General features: G+C 36.1%; 1 protein-coding gene across 1 annotated transcript; it reads left to right on the top strand.

Moving 5' to 3' along the window:
• The first annotated feature begins 8,786 nt into the window (after positions 1–8,786).
• LOC132626979 (uncharacterized) lies at positions 8,787–18,042 on the top strand. Its single transcript, XM_060342012.1, has 10 exons — positions 8,787–8,978; positions 10,729–10,856; positions 11,780–11,924; positions 12,085–12,212; positions 12,663–12,734; positions 13,854–13,980; positions 14,050–14,174; positions 14,278–14,319; positions 16,826–17,038; positions 17,773–18,042. Exons 1-10 carry the CDS (start codon positions 8,882–8,884, stop codon positions 17,839–17,841), a joined length of 1,146 nt encoding a protein of 381 aa, XP_060197995.1. The 5' UTR covers positions 8,787–8,881; the 3' UTR covers positions 17,842–18,042.
• Positions 18,043–18,196: the final 154 nt, after the last annotated feature.

Raw genomic sequence — 18,196 nt, forward strand, 5'->3', positions numbered from 1 at the left:
TAGTCTAAGGAACCCCCTAAGTTGCTTGAGATTAAGGCAATGGCCATTCCTTGACTGCCTGCACTTTTGGAGGATCAGTGTCCACCCAAAGGGTTGAGATAAAATGACCAAGGTATTCTATCTTAGAAGCAGCAAAAACTTAGACCTCTTCACAAACAACTGATGTTGTCTAAGGGGATCAAATGTAGTTCTAAGATGATCCAAGTGTTCCTCTAAATTTCTGCTGAAAATCAGGATATCATCAAAGAATACCATGATGAATTTCCTCAATTGTCTCTGAAAAACACGGTTCATCAACCCTTGAAAACTAGAAGAGGCATTCCTCAGCCCAAATGGCATAACTAGATATTTGCAGTGTCCAGAATGGGTTCTAAAGGTAGTTTTATGCACATCAGTTGGGGTCATTCTTATTTGATGATAACCTCATCTAAGGTCCAACTTGGAATATATTTGTAACCCTCCCAAACTTACCCAACAGTTCTTCAATAAGTGGAATGGGAAACTTATCCTCAATAGTTATTTGATTCAAACCCCTGTAATTAACATGAATCCTCCATGTCCGATCCTCCTTGCCTACTAGCATTACTGGTGAGGCAAAGAGACTGCAACTGTGCTAAATTAGGCCTTGGTTTAACAATTCTTGAACCTTCTACTCAATAATATCTTTTTGTTTTGGGGAGTACCTATAAGGTCGGTTGTTGACTGCTTTATGACCTTCAACCAAAGGAATATGGTGATCAAAAGTTCCTCTGGAAGGTGGCAGCTCCTTAGGCTCTTCAAACACATCAGCATGATCTAATAACAAGTTGGTAACTCTTATGGTGCTGTAGGTTGAGTTCCTTCATCACTGGTCTCCTCACCTTCTCTTGGCACCACTTTAATCATGAACATTTGATCTCATTCTCCCTTGAACTGGTTTGAAGATTCAGAATCCATCAATTGCAGTTGTGGCTTAATCCCTTGTAAAGAGAAAAACTGGCCTTGGGTACTCAAATTCCATTATCAGTTTGTCACGCCCCAAAACCCACCCTAGACGTGACCAACATCCGATGTTATGAACAACATCGGAAGAACGTTATAGATCAATAACCGTCAAGTCCATTTTTAATAATCTTTCATTAACAGTTTGATAGATGTTATAAATAACTAATTAAAGATCATGGTCATAATTTATGAAATAAAAATTAGCGGAAGTCTTATTCAACATTTAAATTAAAACGTGGCAACATGCCTCCATAAAACATAAGAGACATACAGGACGCTACCCATAAGTTTATAACTATCTATGGAGCTTCTAAGAAAAATAAACTAACTTAGGATACAACCTAAACTGCTAAGAAATAATAATTGACTCAATGAAAACCCACGAACAAAGGTGTGAGCTCACCAACAATCTGGAAAGCAACAAGTACTCCTAATCGCGAGATCTGTCTGTGCCTGCTCTTCTTCGTTACCTAACATACCATCAAAAACAATAATGGTATGCCTGAGTGCGGGGTACTCAGTGAGTGTCTCAGGGACAATAAGTAATATAACAAAATAATACAATAATGATAAGTGAAAACAGTTCCAATAAAATAATTTGAAACCAAAGAAAAGATCAATCGCACAACTCAAAATCATCAATAGAAAACCATCAAGACAAGTATATATCTTTTCCGATTCAGTATACTATTTATTACTATTTGAGACTTCCCATTCGAGACTAATATCATCAACAAGCCACTCACAGGCGATCAAACAATCGATACTCCGGGCTAGGAAACCACGGAGGCTAATCGTCCTCTGGACTAGCACAACAATAGATGCACCGGCCTATATGCCTCGGAGGTCAATCGTCCTCTAGAGTGGCACAACAATAGATGCAACGGGCTATACGCCTCAGGGGTCAATCGTCCTCTGGACTGACACAACAATATTCGTATCGATACGTTAGGATCCATAACGGCTAATCGTCCTCTGGAATAGCACAGCTTTCCCATACATGCTCAAACAGAAATAAGATACAAATCATAGTATATTAGCCGAATCATCAATCATGGCAAAGAAGCCGAATCCCAAGTCATATCATGATAGCCAAATTATTCCTCATGGATTAAGTTCATTTTCCCATTATAGGGATACATCAATTCATTTCATTTTTAGAAAACAGACTCACTTTTTTAAACAAGTTTCATATTCAACACAACATTTATAGAGCCTTCACATGAAATAATCAAGCTTTCCAAATAGCAAGTTTAAACATCCCTTAAGGGTAATTCGAGTTCAAATACCAAAGCTTTATATCTCAATCTTTAATCATCCTGTAGAGAGGAAAAACAATCATGAATACGTATATATATTATAGTACAAACAAGGTTTAATGTGGACTTGTCCCTCACGCACACAAACCACAACCAAAGTCACACAAATCGTTTTAAAAGAGTATGTTCAAAAAGAGACATACCTCTATTCCCGCTATATCTCCACCAAACGGATTTTTCGAGGTTCAACAGTGACGCTACAATTGATTTAGATGAGAAAGATTAGAGCTTTACACTTTTCTCTTGAATTCCTACCCTTTTTTTAATACTAGGGTTTCAAAGCCGATTTCGTGTTCTTGCTTTCATGAAATTCACCCATGGATTCTAATGATAAATAAACAATGTATAAACCCCAAACAATCCCCATAACTATACTTGAATTTCAAGAACTTACCTCACGACGAAATTCCAACAATTCTCCTCATCAACCGTTCTTGAATTGAATTCTCACAATCTATGGAATAGGTGAGATTTCTATTGTAATCTTTGTTAGATTGAGGTAATAATAATGAGGTTTGAGTAAGAACTTACCTTAGAGATTTAGGGAGGCCTTAGGGTTGTTTTCTCTCTAAAATAGGGTTTAGAACATAGTCTGGAATGTGAAAAGTGACATAAAATCGTCCAAGTGTCTTATTTATAGGTCTGGACATTTTGAACCTGACATCTCACTGAGAGAGGCCTATGGAGAGCTCCTACCTTGCTTTGAGCCGCGCTCGGCGAGCTTCCCCGTCCATTTGGGCTATTTTAAGTACATCCTACTCCTAGCAAAGAGCTTCGTTTGAGCTCCATAATATATTGTGGAAAGATATTTTAAATGGATACAACTTTCATGTTTTGAGTTTTCTCAGATTCCTAATGCAAATACTCGAAAACTGTCCATAAGTACAGACTGTCTCAGACTTAGACGAATTTAGAAGGCCTTAAGAACTTCACTTTTTGGTTTGACTTCAAAACGACTGTTTACCACTCGAATTCATCCTGAATGGATTCATATGGCTAAAATATCAACTTAATACTGGTTTTCGTACATTCACACCCGACTCGAATTTATAGGATGTTACATAGTTCCTTGAAATTGAAAGTGATATCTCCAGTTCATTTAGCCATTGACACCCCAAAACCATGTCACAAGTACCTAGGGGAAACACCAACATGTCAGCCTTGTGTGGCACCCATTCCAACCCTTTACACATACCAGAAGTGGAAATGTTTCTTTCTGCCAGTTTGGCATCTAACATATTACAAGAATCTAATCCCCATCCCATCCTACTTGCTAATTTAATATCTAGGAAATTATGAGTGGATCCTGTATCAATCAATATATTGAGTGGTATCTTATGACAATAGCCAGTCAACCTTAGTGTTCTATAGTCCATAAGACCAGTTACAACATGGATTGAGACTTCACAAGTCTGTACCATTTCCTCCTCAGTTTCTAATTTAGCCTTTCCTTCCTCTTCCAGCTCTAAGAGATATAATTAGGACTTAGCTTTACACACATAGCCTGGAAGGAATTTCTCATCACATAGATAGCATAATCCTTTAGCCCTTTTATTATTGAGTTCAGCTAGACTCAGTCTCCTCTTTCTAGTTGGGTTCGTAGGAACAATGGTGTTAGTTTGAGGTTTTGGTAGGTGAGTATTTAAAGTAGTGTTTGGTTTATAGTGGCTATAAGATGATGTGGGTGTTTGAGTTCTGTTATAAGTGGTGTTAGAATAAGCAGGGCTCTTCATGGCCTTTGCTTGCTTAACAAAACTACATTTTTAGAGTCTAGCAACATGGTTGAGGAAGAGAATAGGGTCAATGTAGTCATACATCATCTCCTAATTTAGGTTTGAGACCCTTTAAAAAAACACTAATAGCAAGATTAGGGTTTAGGTTCAATCTTGTCATGGCTCTATCAAAGTTCTCTTGGAATTCAATTACAGTACCAGTTTGTTTAATTCTTAGCAATTCACTGATAAGATCATCATATTTTGTACCAAACCTATCAGATAAAGCCATGATATATTCCTCCCAACTTGGGGGTGGAAGATGTAACCTACTATGCATGTAAGCCTGATGCCATTGAATAGCTAAGTCATCAAAGTGAATGGATGCTACAAACACTTTCTGGTGGGGTTGTACCTCATCTAATGAAAAAAAAAAAAAAAAACTGTTCCACCTTATACCACCAATCCCGAAAACCCTTCCCATCAAATCTAGGAAATTTGATTTTAAAATACCTGGTTAGAGAATGATATCTTAGTGGTGGTGAAGGCATTTGTTGAGGATAGGAATTAGGTATGTATACATTTGGGAATTGTGCAGGGAATTGGTTATAGGGGTATTGTGGAACTGAGATAGAGTATTGAAATTGACTAGTTGCAAACAACATAGATGTCGGAATTTGGTGTGGTATTGGGTTGTGGAAAGGAGGTTTGGGTCGAATTAAACCGAGTTAGGTGCTGGGTTGAAGCAAAGGGAGCTGGATTTTGGATATTAGTAAATTGGATTAGGGTTTCGAATTGTGGTTTGGGTGTTGATGTCTTAGGTATATAAGAAGCTGGGGGAGTTTGACCTTCACTCTGCGATGAAGATCCATCTGAGATCTGGGTTTATCGTCCATACGATCCAAAAGCAGGACTTGTAGTGGGTGAATACAACTCGACTTCTTCCTTATGGATCACCTGCGACTTATCCTTCCTTGCTTTGCGACCTCCATCGATAGACTCATGAAATTCCCGATATGATCCCTCGTTATACTGTTTCCATCTGACCCTGTCTATCTGCAAAGGTTGCCACCTCTGTAGCAATTTTATCCAACCTAGTTAGAACTTCAGAAATTTGGGACACCATTGATGAGCTTAATCCACAGTGCGAGGATCAGGCTCTGATACTACTGATACGAATGGAGATAATTCGAGCAAATTGAAGAAAAGAAATTAAGCAAGCTACAAGGAAGTAAACTAATAAGCTAACATTCTCATTCGTACTCAGCAAATGGCAAAGGGAAATACATATAACGTGCTTCTCATTTCCAAAAGGACCGAGGACTAAAAGTGTGAAATCAAAAATATAAAAGGGGTTAATTAGCAATTAATCCACTTCTGCCATATTTAAATAAAGGACTAAACTGTAAAATATAAAGAAATGTAACTAACTGAGCCCCCCACGTTACTAACTCTCCTCTTTTCCTTTTGTACTATCCTGCAAGCTGAAAGTACTACTCTCCATAGCACAATATTTCCAAAACACATCAGCAGATTATGTTAAAGCAAAATATTTATTCTACTTATATATATGCCTAAATGCTTCAGATTGAATCTTTTGGAGAAAAAAAAATACTGAGTTAATTATAATTTTGTTCCACTCAAATGCTATTTGTGAACTTCAAAGACAATTTCCAATCGGATGCTTCCAATACAAGCATTTCGTTTCTCATAAACTTTGTGACTTAAGTAGTGAAATTTTTTAGGTTATAAGATGTTGTATTAATTTCACGACATTATCAGACAGTGAATAACTAAACGTCCCTTTTTACCCCTTTTACCCCTAGTGAAATAATTTGCAGCTTCTTATTGATAATAGACCCTTAATGAAATGATTTGCAGTCACATAAATATCTAAGACTTCTTTTAGATAACGGGTGTGTTTGGTATGATGGGAAATATTTTCATATTTTCTCCTGTTAGGTTGCACTTAAGATCTTGGAAAATGTTTTCCTGTGAAAAATGTTATCCTCAAAATAGGAGAAAATATTTTCCATTAAAATTTGAGGGATAACATTTTCTAGATTAATAAAAACACATCAACGCATCCCCCAACCCACCCCTTGCACGCCCCACCCCCCATACTTATAAACCCAACCCTGCCTCCACTCACACCCCACCCCAAACCTTCCACCACTACCCCTCCAAATTTTCTTTTTATATTATATTTTACTTTTATTAAAAAAATATAAGAAATGAAAAAAAAGTCTCTTACACCACACTACCCCCCCCCCACACCCCGCCTGCCACCCAATACTCCCCACCATCAAAAGTTGCACGCCAAATTCAAAAAAATCATAGTTTTTTTTTTTTTTTGCTTTGAATATATGCAAATGCTCTTAAAATGACATTTTCCAACTTGAATATCAGACACAAGAAAATGAGTAGGAAAACCACTTATTTTTCAGAAAAAAATATTCTTGGAAAATAATTTCTGTCATACCCAACACACCCAACAAGTTTCAAAAGTCTTCATTTCTTTCTAAAACTCCGTGCCTAGTCAAACTATATCACATAAATTGAGACAAATGAAATACTAGTTTGGTTCAAAAGTTAGGCTTGCATCTACTAAGGATTTATTTGGAAAACCACCTGGTTATTGGAATTGGTGTAATTACACAGCCTAGTAATTACACAGTAGTGTAATTACAATGACCTGTTTGTTTGTCATCACATAATTACAGTGTAATTACAAGTGTACAGTTTGGTTGCACAAGTGTAATTACACAATTAGTTTAATTTAACAATAAAATTTAATTATCAAAAATTAAAAATTAATATTTGAAAATATGAGCCTTTATAAATGACATTAAATTAGTTAATTAACAACATATTGTTTCTTGAAAATATATTAATTAATAATCATATATTTGTAACTGATATTATAAAAAACAATTGATTAATATTTTTTAAAAATTAAAATAAATTAAAAAAGAAAGAAACTAAAAAGTAACCTTGTAATTACAGCTCACCCCCCCCCCCCCACCGCCCCGCCCACGAGCATTGAAGAGTGTAATTACACCCAATTCCCACATAACCAAGTAATTACTTGATCAAACAAATCGACCAAACTGTGTAATTACACTCAATTCTAATTACCTGGGTGACTTTTTAAATAGGCCCTAAATATTTTTACTAAACTCGTTACGGGATTTTAGTAGGGCTTTACATTTCCTCTCTCTACTATCCAATTCCCGGTATGATTCGTCGAGCATCAATGAATGCACGAGATCGAACTCCCTCAGAAAGCTCCGACTGCATCAGCTGCTTCAATAGTCGCCTATAGTCACCGGTAGAGTCCTCTCCTCCCTATTTTTCCTTTCAATTGTGCTCACTCTCGGTTCATTGATGAGCAACTTCTCATTTTTTCAAAATTTGAAACCTCAGCAAAAGAAGGTGATTGCACAAATCCAAACAATGATAGAAAAAAAGTTGATAAATTGATTACATATAGAGTAAAGAGTTTCCTGTTCATTGAGAATAGACTTTGGTGTCTCTTTGGGAAAGAAATTGATCACTAATGGTCTATCTTTGCTAGGGTATCTTTGCATGGGTGAGATGTGATCAACGAAGTACTCTCGTTCAAAATAAATTGTAGAAATTTTTTGTGGCTAGAACCATTTTATTAATTATAAAAGGGTAAATTTAAAGTTGAATTGCTACTAAATATAGAAAGATTCATTTTTTTTAAAACTCATTAAAGAGAAAGGATATTCTTTTTGGATCCGACTAAAATGAAAAGAATGTTACATAAACTGAGACGAAGGAGTAACTCATTAAGGAGGGAAATGTCATTTTCTTCATTTCTGTAGTATTGTGCACTATTTTATCACCTTTTTGTTTTCACGTGTTCTAAAGATAGGGCCCACAATTCATGTGTCAAAAAAGTAGAATGTACATTCACACTTTTTGTTGGTTGTGCGTAGGGGTGGGTGTTCGATTTTTCGGTTCGGTTTTATCAAATTTCGGTTTGATTATTTCGGGTTCGGTTTTTTGAAGGTGGACACCGAACACCGAACCAAACTAGTTCGGTTCGGTTTCGGTTTTTTCAATTTGATTTTTTTGATATATTATTAGAAGCGATTCCATTAACACTAATTCATATTCTCAAAAGCAATAAAACATAAAACTGATAAATTGAAATCAAAATCAAACAAACAGGATACACAAGAACAGAAAACTATAATCATGATATAGGATTACTAGGTGTTATATACATACCGTACGAATAATTAAGAAAACACATAAAGGACATACATTAATCCTAAAGACACATCCTAATTACCTTTCTTTGTTAAGGATATTTGATTTTCTCAATTGAAGTGAAAAATTAGGGATACAAATGCAAAAGAGGACTTATTACAATTGGATTTTTTTGCTTTAAACTTAATGGGCCTGGACTATTTTAATTTTTTTTGGGTAATCCCGTTCGGTTTTTCGATTCGATTTTATCAAACTTCGGTTCGGCTATTTCGGTTTCGGGTTTTTTACGGTGGACACCAAACACCGAACCAAACTAGTTCGGTTCAATTCGGTTTGTTGAAGTTTTGATTCGGTTCAGTTCGATTTTTTGATTTTCGGTATTTATGCCCAGCCCTAATTATGCCTTGTGGATAAAAATTTCCTCTCAGCTAGACAAAAATGAAGAAGGATGTACCAAGTACCAACCATGAAGCCAGAAGTACCTATCACGTGGTATCCTTGTACTACTATTTGACACCTAGGCATCTCCCAATCAACCTAATTGCACTTAATTTCTCCTATTAGTCTGACAAAACGTGGTTACGTAGATGCAGATGGTTATTAATTGAGGACAAATTGCCATAGATGTACCGTAAGACCACCTTTTCTGCATTGACGTGGCTTTGTAAGACTAAAGCACTGCTCACTTCCAAGCAACAGCAACACTGCTTCTCTTCCCTAGGTATATCCCTATTTCCACAATACTCAAATTCATTTTCCGTTCAAATGGTTTCTGCTCATATGTTTGGTGGTTTTTAATGATTAAGGAGTCGTTTGGCCATGACAATTTTTCACTTTATTTCAAAATCAGTACAACATATACAGTGAAATATAACAAAGTGGATCGGGGAAGGTAGCGTGTAAGCAGATTTTAGCCCTATCTTGGGGGTGGGAGGTAGAGACCCTCTGCACAAGGACACGTAATATAAAGCAGTATAAAAAGTCATGATAAAATACAATAAAAAACATGATAAAGATGTCTGGAAAAAAGGAGTTGTAACTGCCACAAATTTATACAATAATCGAAATATAAGAAACAACAGATAGTAGTAGAAATCGAATGACAAGAAACTGCAAGAATAATATTACGACTACTAGTTCAACTACCTACTAATCTTCTATCCTAATTTTTATTCTCCATACGCTCCTATCTGAGGTCATGTATTCGGTAAGCTGGACCTGTCCCAGGTCCTGTCTAATTACCACTCCACAATACTTCTTTGGCCTACCTCGACCTCTTCTAAAGCCGTCCATAGCCAACCTCTCACACCTCGGTACTGGACATTCATGCATCTCCTCTGCACATGTCTGAATCATCTCAGTCGCGCTTCTTGCATCTTATCCTATAAAGGTCACTCCCACCTTGTCCCAGATATCTTCATTTATAATCCTATCTCTCCTAGTATGCTCACACATCTAACGCAGCATCCTCATTTCCGCAACTTTCATCTTCTGAACATGACAGTTCTTGACTGGTCAACACTTCACCCTATACAAAATAGTTGGTCTAACCACCACTCTGTAAAATTTGCCTTTAAGGTTTGATGGCACTTGCTTATCACACAAGACTCCGGATGCGAGCCTCTATTTCATCCACCCTACACCAATATGATATGTGACATATCGTTAATTCTCCATTTTCTTAGATAATAGACCCAAGATACTTGAAACTTCCTTTCTTTTGAATGACCCGAGTGACAAGCCTCACTTCCACACGAACCCATGCGTTATGCTATTGAACTTGCACTCTAAGTATTCTGTCTTGGTCCTACTCAACCTGAACCCTTTAGACTCCTGAGTCTCTCTCCAAACCTTTAGCCTAGCATTAACTCCGCTGCTAGTCTTGTCAATAAGAACTATGTTTATTTCAAAATCAGTGTTTGGTTATAAAATTTCCAAGTCCAACCACCTTCTTTTCCAACTCTATCTTTATAAATTTCATATAAAGTACTCTCTTCTCTCCTTTGCATAAATTACAACCAAACACAACTTGGGATATATGGCCAAAAGCGTACTACACTTTCATTTTTAGTTGGTAATGGGAGGGAGTCTGTAGTTCTTGGAGATGTGTCATTTTGTTGGGAGATGTATTATAAAGACAGAATGCAAGATAAAAGGATTTATTCAGGGCTTACCTTCTAGTCATTTGTTCATTGAGAAATCTTGTCTCCTTGGGTTTCTGGTCCTCATTTAATAGTACAATCTTCTCTCACCTGTAAAATTGTGATTGAAGAACGTACTACAATGTCTCACTAGTTTTACTGCAATTACTATGTTGTATAATGTGTTTTTACCCTCTCCTTTTTGCCCACATCCCAGCCAGAGCTTGGAGAATGATAATGTGTTTTCTCAAACAATGTGTATAATTCTCACTCTAACATGTACTAAGGGTATGCACTGATGTCTGTATTTGTATTTTCCTATTCATTTAGGTGCAAAAGTTCAGAAAATGGGTGATAATAGTAGCAGTCATGTTACACGTGTTCTTTTTTGTGGGCCTCACTTTCCTGCTTCTCACAATTATACAAGAGAATATTTGCAAGGCTATCCTTTCGTTCAGGTTACTTTCTTGCTTTTACTTATTTCTTCTTTGCACGAGACTTAATTTCAAAGTTGTTCAATCATATATAAAGGGTGGAAAAATTTGACAATGAATAAAGGAACTTGAACCACAACAGAATGCTGTTACATACAATACTAGGTCACAATTTCAAGGAAAAATAAAAATCTCTATGTTTTTAACTTAAAGTGCCTACACAAGACCAACAGGAAAGATAGAGGGTCAAGAAACACTTCTGTTTAGAAGCATGGGAGCAAGGAGTTCACATATGGAAGACAACTCACCTGTTTAATACTTGGACAGTTTGGAAAGAAATGATTGTACAACTTTAGAGAGAATAAAAAATTCACTTGTTCAGGGTTGAGTATTCATTTTTATTTCATTTGTATTGCTTTGGTGACAAGCACATGCCAGTTTGCATAGCACTTGGCTTCATATTTGGGATGTTTAGTGAACGCCTGTACGTACACTTATCACATAAAGTAACGGCTGCACATATTATATAATACATCTACAATGCTGTACTAATAAAACTACTTCTCAATTATCAAATTAAATAAAGAAAAACAAAAACAGAGAAACAACATTTGGTTAGAGGTCTGTTTGTTAGTTATTGAGTTTACTAAGAGCTGCTAATTATATTCGTGCACACTTTGTGCATAGTAAACATGCTACCTAACTATAAACCTGCAACTTTAAATTTTAACTTTTTAATCATCTTTACCATTTCAAGATTTGATTTGCAGTTATTGTCAAACTTACAGCTAATTTTAACTTAAAAAAAAGAAGAAGAAGCAAAAGCTCTTTAAATCTTCTCTTCAATTCTTTGAGTGGTATGACAATACCTCCTTGCAATATCTTCTTAAAAGGGTCCTAATTACAGGTGATAATCTAATCTTGAATGTAACATGCCTTCTTTGTAGGTTGATGATGTTCCACTTGAAAGTGTACCTGCCGTGATTGGTGACTATGAGATTTGTGTGGTAAAAAACTTCCGCATGAACTCTGATGTCCTCTCTCGTGCAAAGAGCATGAAGCTCATAATGCAATTTGGAGTTGGGCTAGAAGGTGAATTGATTTTCTATTTCAGTTTGTCTATTTGTCTTTGGCCTTTTGTTCTCTTTTCTCTTGATATTATTTCTCTGGTAGCTGGATTCATTGCCAGTAAGTCGTTTTATAGTTCCAATTGCGAAATTGCCTAAATACTTTGCAATGTTGATTTATAAAGGAGTTGATATTAATGCTGCCAAAAAGCACGGCATTAAGGTCGCCAGAATTCCAGGTGGTGCAACTGGAAATGCTGCTTCATGTGCTGAAATGGCCATATATCTCATCTTGGGCCTCCTCCGTAAGCAAGTTGGTTTACTTGAAGCTTATAAATACACGATTTACATCTTCTTAACTCTTTGAGGATAGCATGGTGAACAGATTATACTTTCTTTCTTCATAAAGTTGATAGATTGGGAATATGAATCACCATTTTGTAAGAGTAATTACTTGCAGCTTGGTCTGTGATCTGTTCTTAGTACTTGTCCCCTTGAAACTTGTTTATATCTCTAATGTGAATGACCTTACTGGAATGGGTAAGACAACCTAGAATCTGAATGAAATCTAAAGTGATTTGAACTGAGTGGTCAAAAAAAGAGGGGTGCAAGTACTTAATTCTGCTTGCTACTTCATGTTTCTGGTTCTAGAAGTGAAAGTATATACAATAGCTGAATGTGTAGGAATACTACGGAGTATCTTTTGTTCTCATGTAAGCTACTTGGTTTTCCTTTTTAACCCGGCATTCCCCAAATGCTGCAGCATCAATTGAAAATATCTGTGGAGCAGAAAAAGCTAGGGGAGCCAATTGGTGACAACCTTCAAGGCAAAACAGTGAGTTTCACTTTTTGTTTCCTCCTATTTATCTGTTATCTCATTTTGGGGTGCTCAAGATATATCTTTGTTCCCTTCCTCATCTCTCTACTTGTTGGTTCTGTTTCTTATATTGTTGCAAGATATAAAGTGCTGAAAACTTTTGAATTAAATGAAAGGTACAGTAGTTAGGATCAACTAATTTGAATTGGCTGAGCTACAGATGCTTCATTCAAACATGTTCACTTGTCAGTTACCTAAATTGTTAAGGTGAATGGTGTGTATATGTGTAACTGTTTGAAGTGGGGATGTAATAATTAAAATTGTGTATAATAGTCGTTACGGTAGTGGCACAAAATGCCAAGTATACTCTTAGGATTAAGTACCTATATGGTATCCGATTTTTTTCTATTTTTCATTTTATTGCATACAGGTATCCTTATTTAGGATACAATTATCTACAATTGGGTTACTTGGGGAAAAAAGATAATAGTTGTTTTAAACTTTTAATTATTAACAACACTTTTTTTTTGGATGAAGAAAAAAGATCATAAGAATTTTTTAACAACACTTTAGTACTGAAGGATGTGACCTAATGGTTAATGGAGTGAGTTGAGACTCATGAGATCTCAGGTTCAAATACCTATGGAGGCGAAAATACTAGATGATTCTTTCCATCTATTCAAGCCTTGGTGGACAGAGTTACTTGGTACTTGTGCTGGTGGGTGGTAGCAGGTACCACGTGGAATTAGTCGAGGTGCGCACGAGCTAGGTGGGACATTACCGTTATGGTTTACTTACTTCATCTATCATGTCATTTTTCCAGGAAGAGTGTGGATTATATATCTGAATTGTTTGCATTTTAGGTACCATAATCCTATGTAATCCCAACTTCACCTTTATTCTTTTTTTGGGGTTAAAGTCACAGTGCACATTCAAGTTTGCTACCACCAAGTGGAAAAGTTCTAATAGATGGAGAAATTGGCTTAATTCTTTAGGTATTAGCACAAATCAAAAGACCTAAATGGCATTGTCGCAAGGTTGAATATTGTTGATGACTAGATGAATTTACAAACCATCAAACTTGTGCAAGAATTGCATTTTTGTAGTGTCTTAGTTATTTTCTGCATTATCATATAGGTGTTTATCATGGGGTATGGAGATATCGGGATACATTTGGCAAAGCGTCTACGTCCATTTGACGTGAAAATACTTGCTACCAAAAGGAGCTGGGGCAGGCTTGCACAGGACTCAAGCAAATCCGAGGGTAAGAAAACCTAGCGACTTACATTTATTTCTGAAGTATTTATAAGAACAGCGTATCCTATGTTTGCAGCACCGTCTGTTGAGAATGACAGCTATGATGACCTGGTTGATGAGAGGGGAAACCATGCTGATATCTTGAAGTTTGCAAGCAAAGCTGATATTGTTGTATGTTGCTTAGCTATGAATAATGAAACTGTAAGACTCCTCTTTCTTACTGCTTGGTCAGGAAATCGTGTGCTTTCTGATGATCAATATATTTTGCCAAGCTTATACCTAAAAATATAGTGCTCACTTGCAGGCTGGCATCGTGAACAATGATTTTATATCTGTCATGAGAAAGGTTTGTCTTCTCCTGCACCTCTTCTAATTGCTAATTTTGCTTTAAGTGGGCATCCCTTTCCAGAAATACCAGGGGGAGGGAGAAGTTTGGAGCTGTATTATATTATATTCTTCCACGGGGAAATCAATGCAGAATACAAAAGGGGTGGTAAAGGGGCTGGTTAGGCTAAATTTGTGTGGGTTAAAATGGGTTGAATAAATAAATAGGCGGGTTATTGAGCTATCCAAAGTTTACCAGAGTTATGATGGGCGGGTTAAGATAGGCTAAATAGTGGGTTATGACCCAACCCACAACTTGACTAAGCTTTTATGCATTTTGGGCAACTAAAAATATCATGATACTCTGTTATGTGAATAGACGTAACGCCCATATTCTTTCAAATGTCAGATTGTTAATTCCAGTTTTTTTGCTATTTTGTTTTAATTTTAGGATTACACGAATATTATATCATAAAGTTTGCGAATGACTTGGGCATCTTTTTAAACAAAATTAGATCTGTTTTGTTTTAAAAAATGAAGTAAATGAATAAGTTATCTTCTTGAGAAAATGAAGAAACTATATGAAGAAAACTTTAAGTTGAATTTTTTTCTAAATATTTGAAAACACTTTAAAAGATTTCTAAGTTAATACAATTGAAGTTAAGAATGAAAGATCAGAATCTTAAAAAAAGGCATTAATCTTTTATTTCTATATTGGACTACTTTTATGAATTACACAAGATATAAATCCGAAAAGTGGAAAACGCTGCTTTAGGTACAATCAATTTACTGACATAAAGACATTTGCTGAAAGAAAGAGAATTCTTACCCCAACCCACAAGTCCTCACAGATAATGAAGTAATAAATACTGTGACATTTGCTGAAAGAAAGAGAATTCTTACCCCAATCCACAAGTCCTCACAGATAATGAAGTAATAAATACTGGAGTAAGTAGAGGACACTTACCCAGATGATAAATATAGCCTCTTGTCATACACATTTTACATACCATGATTTGGTCTGATCCTTCAATCTAGTTATTCTCCTTGTCGCCGTCTTGTGCTATGTGGGTGCCAACAATTGCTGGCACATTCACAGATTAATTTTGGGGAACTTGACGGGTTGATTTGGGAAATATTCAGTACCCCATCTTTTAGCCCATAAACTGTATATCTCCAACCCAATCCGTGATAGCTTAGGCGGGTTGGGTGGGTCCACTATAATACTTCAAATTTTCCACCCCTAGGTAGAATGTGTCAGGTTTCAGTTTGGCAGAAAAATTACTGGCATCCTTTTTCTTGTTTGGTAGGTGGTGACTGGGCATTTATCCAATTATTCCTTGTACAATGCCAGCCAGTGGCTCTGATTAATTTTGTCGGTATGTATGCGTATGTCTGTATTGCTAATACATAGTTATGCACCACCACATGCTCATATATCCATAATTAAATTTCATATTCTAGAAGAGTTCTATCCTTTAGAATTCACTAGTGTTTGGCGTGTACTTGCAATCCTAGGACAGAATTGCTGATGAGACATTCACAACAACAACAAAAACATGCACACTGAAATCCCACAAGGTGAGGTATGGGGAGAGTAGAGTGTACGCAGACCTTACCCCTACCTTCGGAGGTAGAGAGGCTGTTTCCGGTAGACCCTCGGCACAAGAACAAGCTATTTAAAGCAGTATATATAAGAAATTCCATGGCAAAATACTATGGAAAGCATGATAAAGCTTACTGGAAAAAAGGGGCCATAATTCACAAATGGGGATATCTTAAGTGAGATGCATTGCCATTATTCAGGCGTGTTCCTTCTAAGATTGGGTTGTATTTTGCAATTTTAGAAAACTAGACTGCTTAAATGATTAAACGGGGTCTTCTTTTATTCGAAACGTCTCGTGATCTTCAACCAATTATGCGCTTCAATATAATTACCGGGAGTAAGCGCTATAGCCTGTTTCCAATACTCAGCGGCTTGATCATTATCTTTGTTAAAGGAATTTTTCTAATCTTTTGGAAACTTCTATAATTTAGTGTAATGTACTCTTTCATCCATTCTGTCACCAACCAATGCATTTGAGAAAAATCTGATGCTTCCTTTTACAGTCAAAATCATGAGAGATGAGAATATGTCGTTAGAGCATCACAATGTATGTTACTGTAATTCTGCTCTTCTGCTCGAGGTTAGACTATCATGGTTGAGTATTTTTCTGCTTGCAGTCCACAAGCGTCTGACTTTTATTTTATCTGATCAAGCGAAGTTGAATATCTTATTGAACCTGGCAACCTTAAGAACCATAGAAACCGTTGAGTATCTATCCAGTTAACTGATTCTTTCTGGTCGTTCTTCATTTCAGTATATGTGGAAAAAAGGTTTTTCCAAAAAGAAAAAAGAGCAAAAAATGTTCCCTTTCGTGAGAATGATAGTGTTCCTCAGAAGCTGTTAGTCAAGTGGTGTCTGCAAGGAAGCAAAGATCAATATTTAGTTAAATTATGGTAACTTTGCATGTTCTCGTTTGCTGCAGGGTGCCATTCTGATTAATGTCGCTCGAGGTGGTCTCTTGGACTATCATGCTGTTTTAACTCATCTGAAATCGGGACAATTGGGCGGTTTAGGAATTGATGTTGCTTGGACTGAACCATTTGATCCTGATGATGCTATCCTTAAATTTCCAGATGTTATAATCACACCCCATGTTGCTGGTGTTACTGAGTTGTCCTATAGATACATGGCCAAGGTAAGTCCTAAGTTGAGGGATGTTGATGAATTATTTCAATAAATCAATTGACTGCGCCTCAATTCCAAACTATTTGGGATTGGGATATGAATCCTTTTATATATATATATATATATATATATATATATATATATATATATATATATATGTATATGTATATGTATATATATATCTCAACTCGAGCCAATTTCATTTCACCATTGCGAAATTAGTAGTAGTTCAAATGTTTACATACTTAAACATCTTTGGCTTAGTGTTTAGACACCCACGTTTGAAATGTTAAAGTGTTTTCTTTCATGCCCTTCTCTGATCTCTCTCTCTTTTTATTTTTAAATAATGTATCTTTTCATATCTTCTGAAAGTTAAGTTTATGAAGTGCCTGTGTTTCCTGTTAGATGAAGTTTCGTGGTATAAGCAAATCACAAGTAACCTAGTATAAACATCTCTGCAAAGAGGTATCATTGTCAAGCCTATATGTACATGTGAGTGACTTTCCGAAAAGGAAAAGAAAAACTATAATCCCTAAATTCTTATTGTAAAACCAAGCTAAGTCCTTTGGTATACATTTACAGACCTAGTTTCTAGGGATGTATGCTTCTTCCATAGGCTGAAAAGCATACGCTTGTTGTATTGCTGCCTGATACATTTAACCGGAATCATTTAGGCTAGTTTATTTGTTAGACATCTTGTTGAAATGAATCTTCTAATATAGAATAATAATTGTAAAATTACAGGTCGTTGGAGACGTTGCTCTTCAACTCCATGCAGGAGAACCTTTTACAGGCATAGAGATAGTCAATTGAACAATCACTGATGTTCGTCAGCATGATGAAGAGACGTTGCCTTGGGAATAATCCTGTGTTCATATTTCTTGCCATTGCTGAAAGTAGATTCTTTACATTTCATTTTATGGCATACAAGTATCCAAATATACTAAGGCCTCATTTGTTTGCACTCATTAATGAATCATTCAGGCCTCAATTATTAAGTGCATTTGTTTTTAAGTCTGAATCTCAATCATTCAACTCACAATTAAGTATGTTTTAGTTTATTTTATTTTACAACCGCTTAATGAGTTCAAATAAATTTGAATGATTAATATAACAAAGTCTTAATATCATTAAAATGCTATATATTCAAGAATTTCTGCGAAGATGA

This window comes from Lycium barbarum, chromosome 2, assembly GCF_019175385.1.
Source record: "Lycium barbarum isolate Lr01 chromosome 2, ASM1917538v2, whole genome shotgun sequence".
Classification (NCBI taxonomy): domain Eukaryota; kingdom Viridiplantae; phylum Streptophyta; class Magnoliopsida; order Solanales; family Solanaceae; genus Lycium; species Lycium barbarum.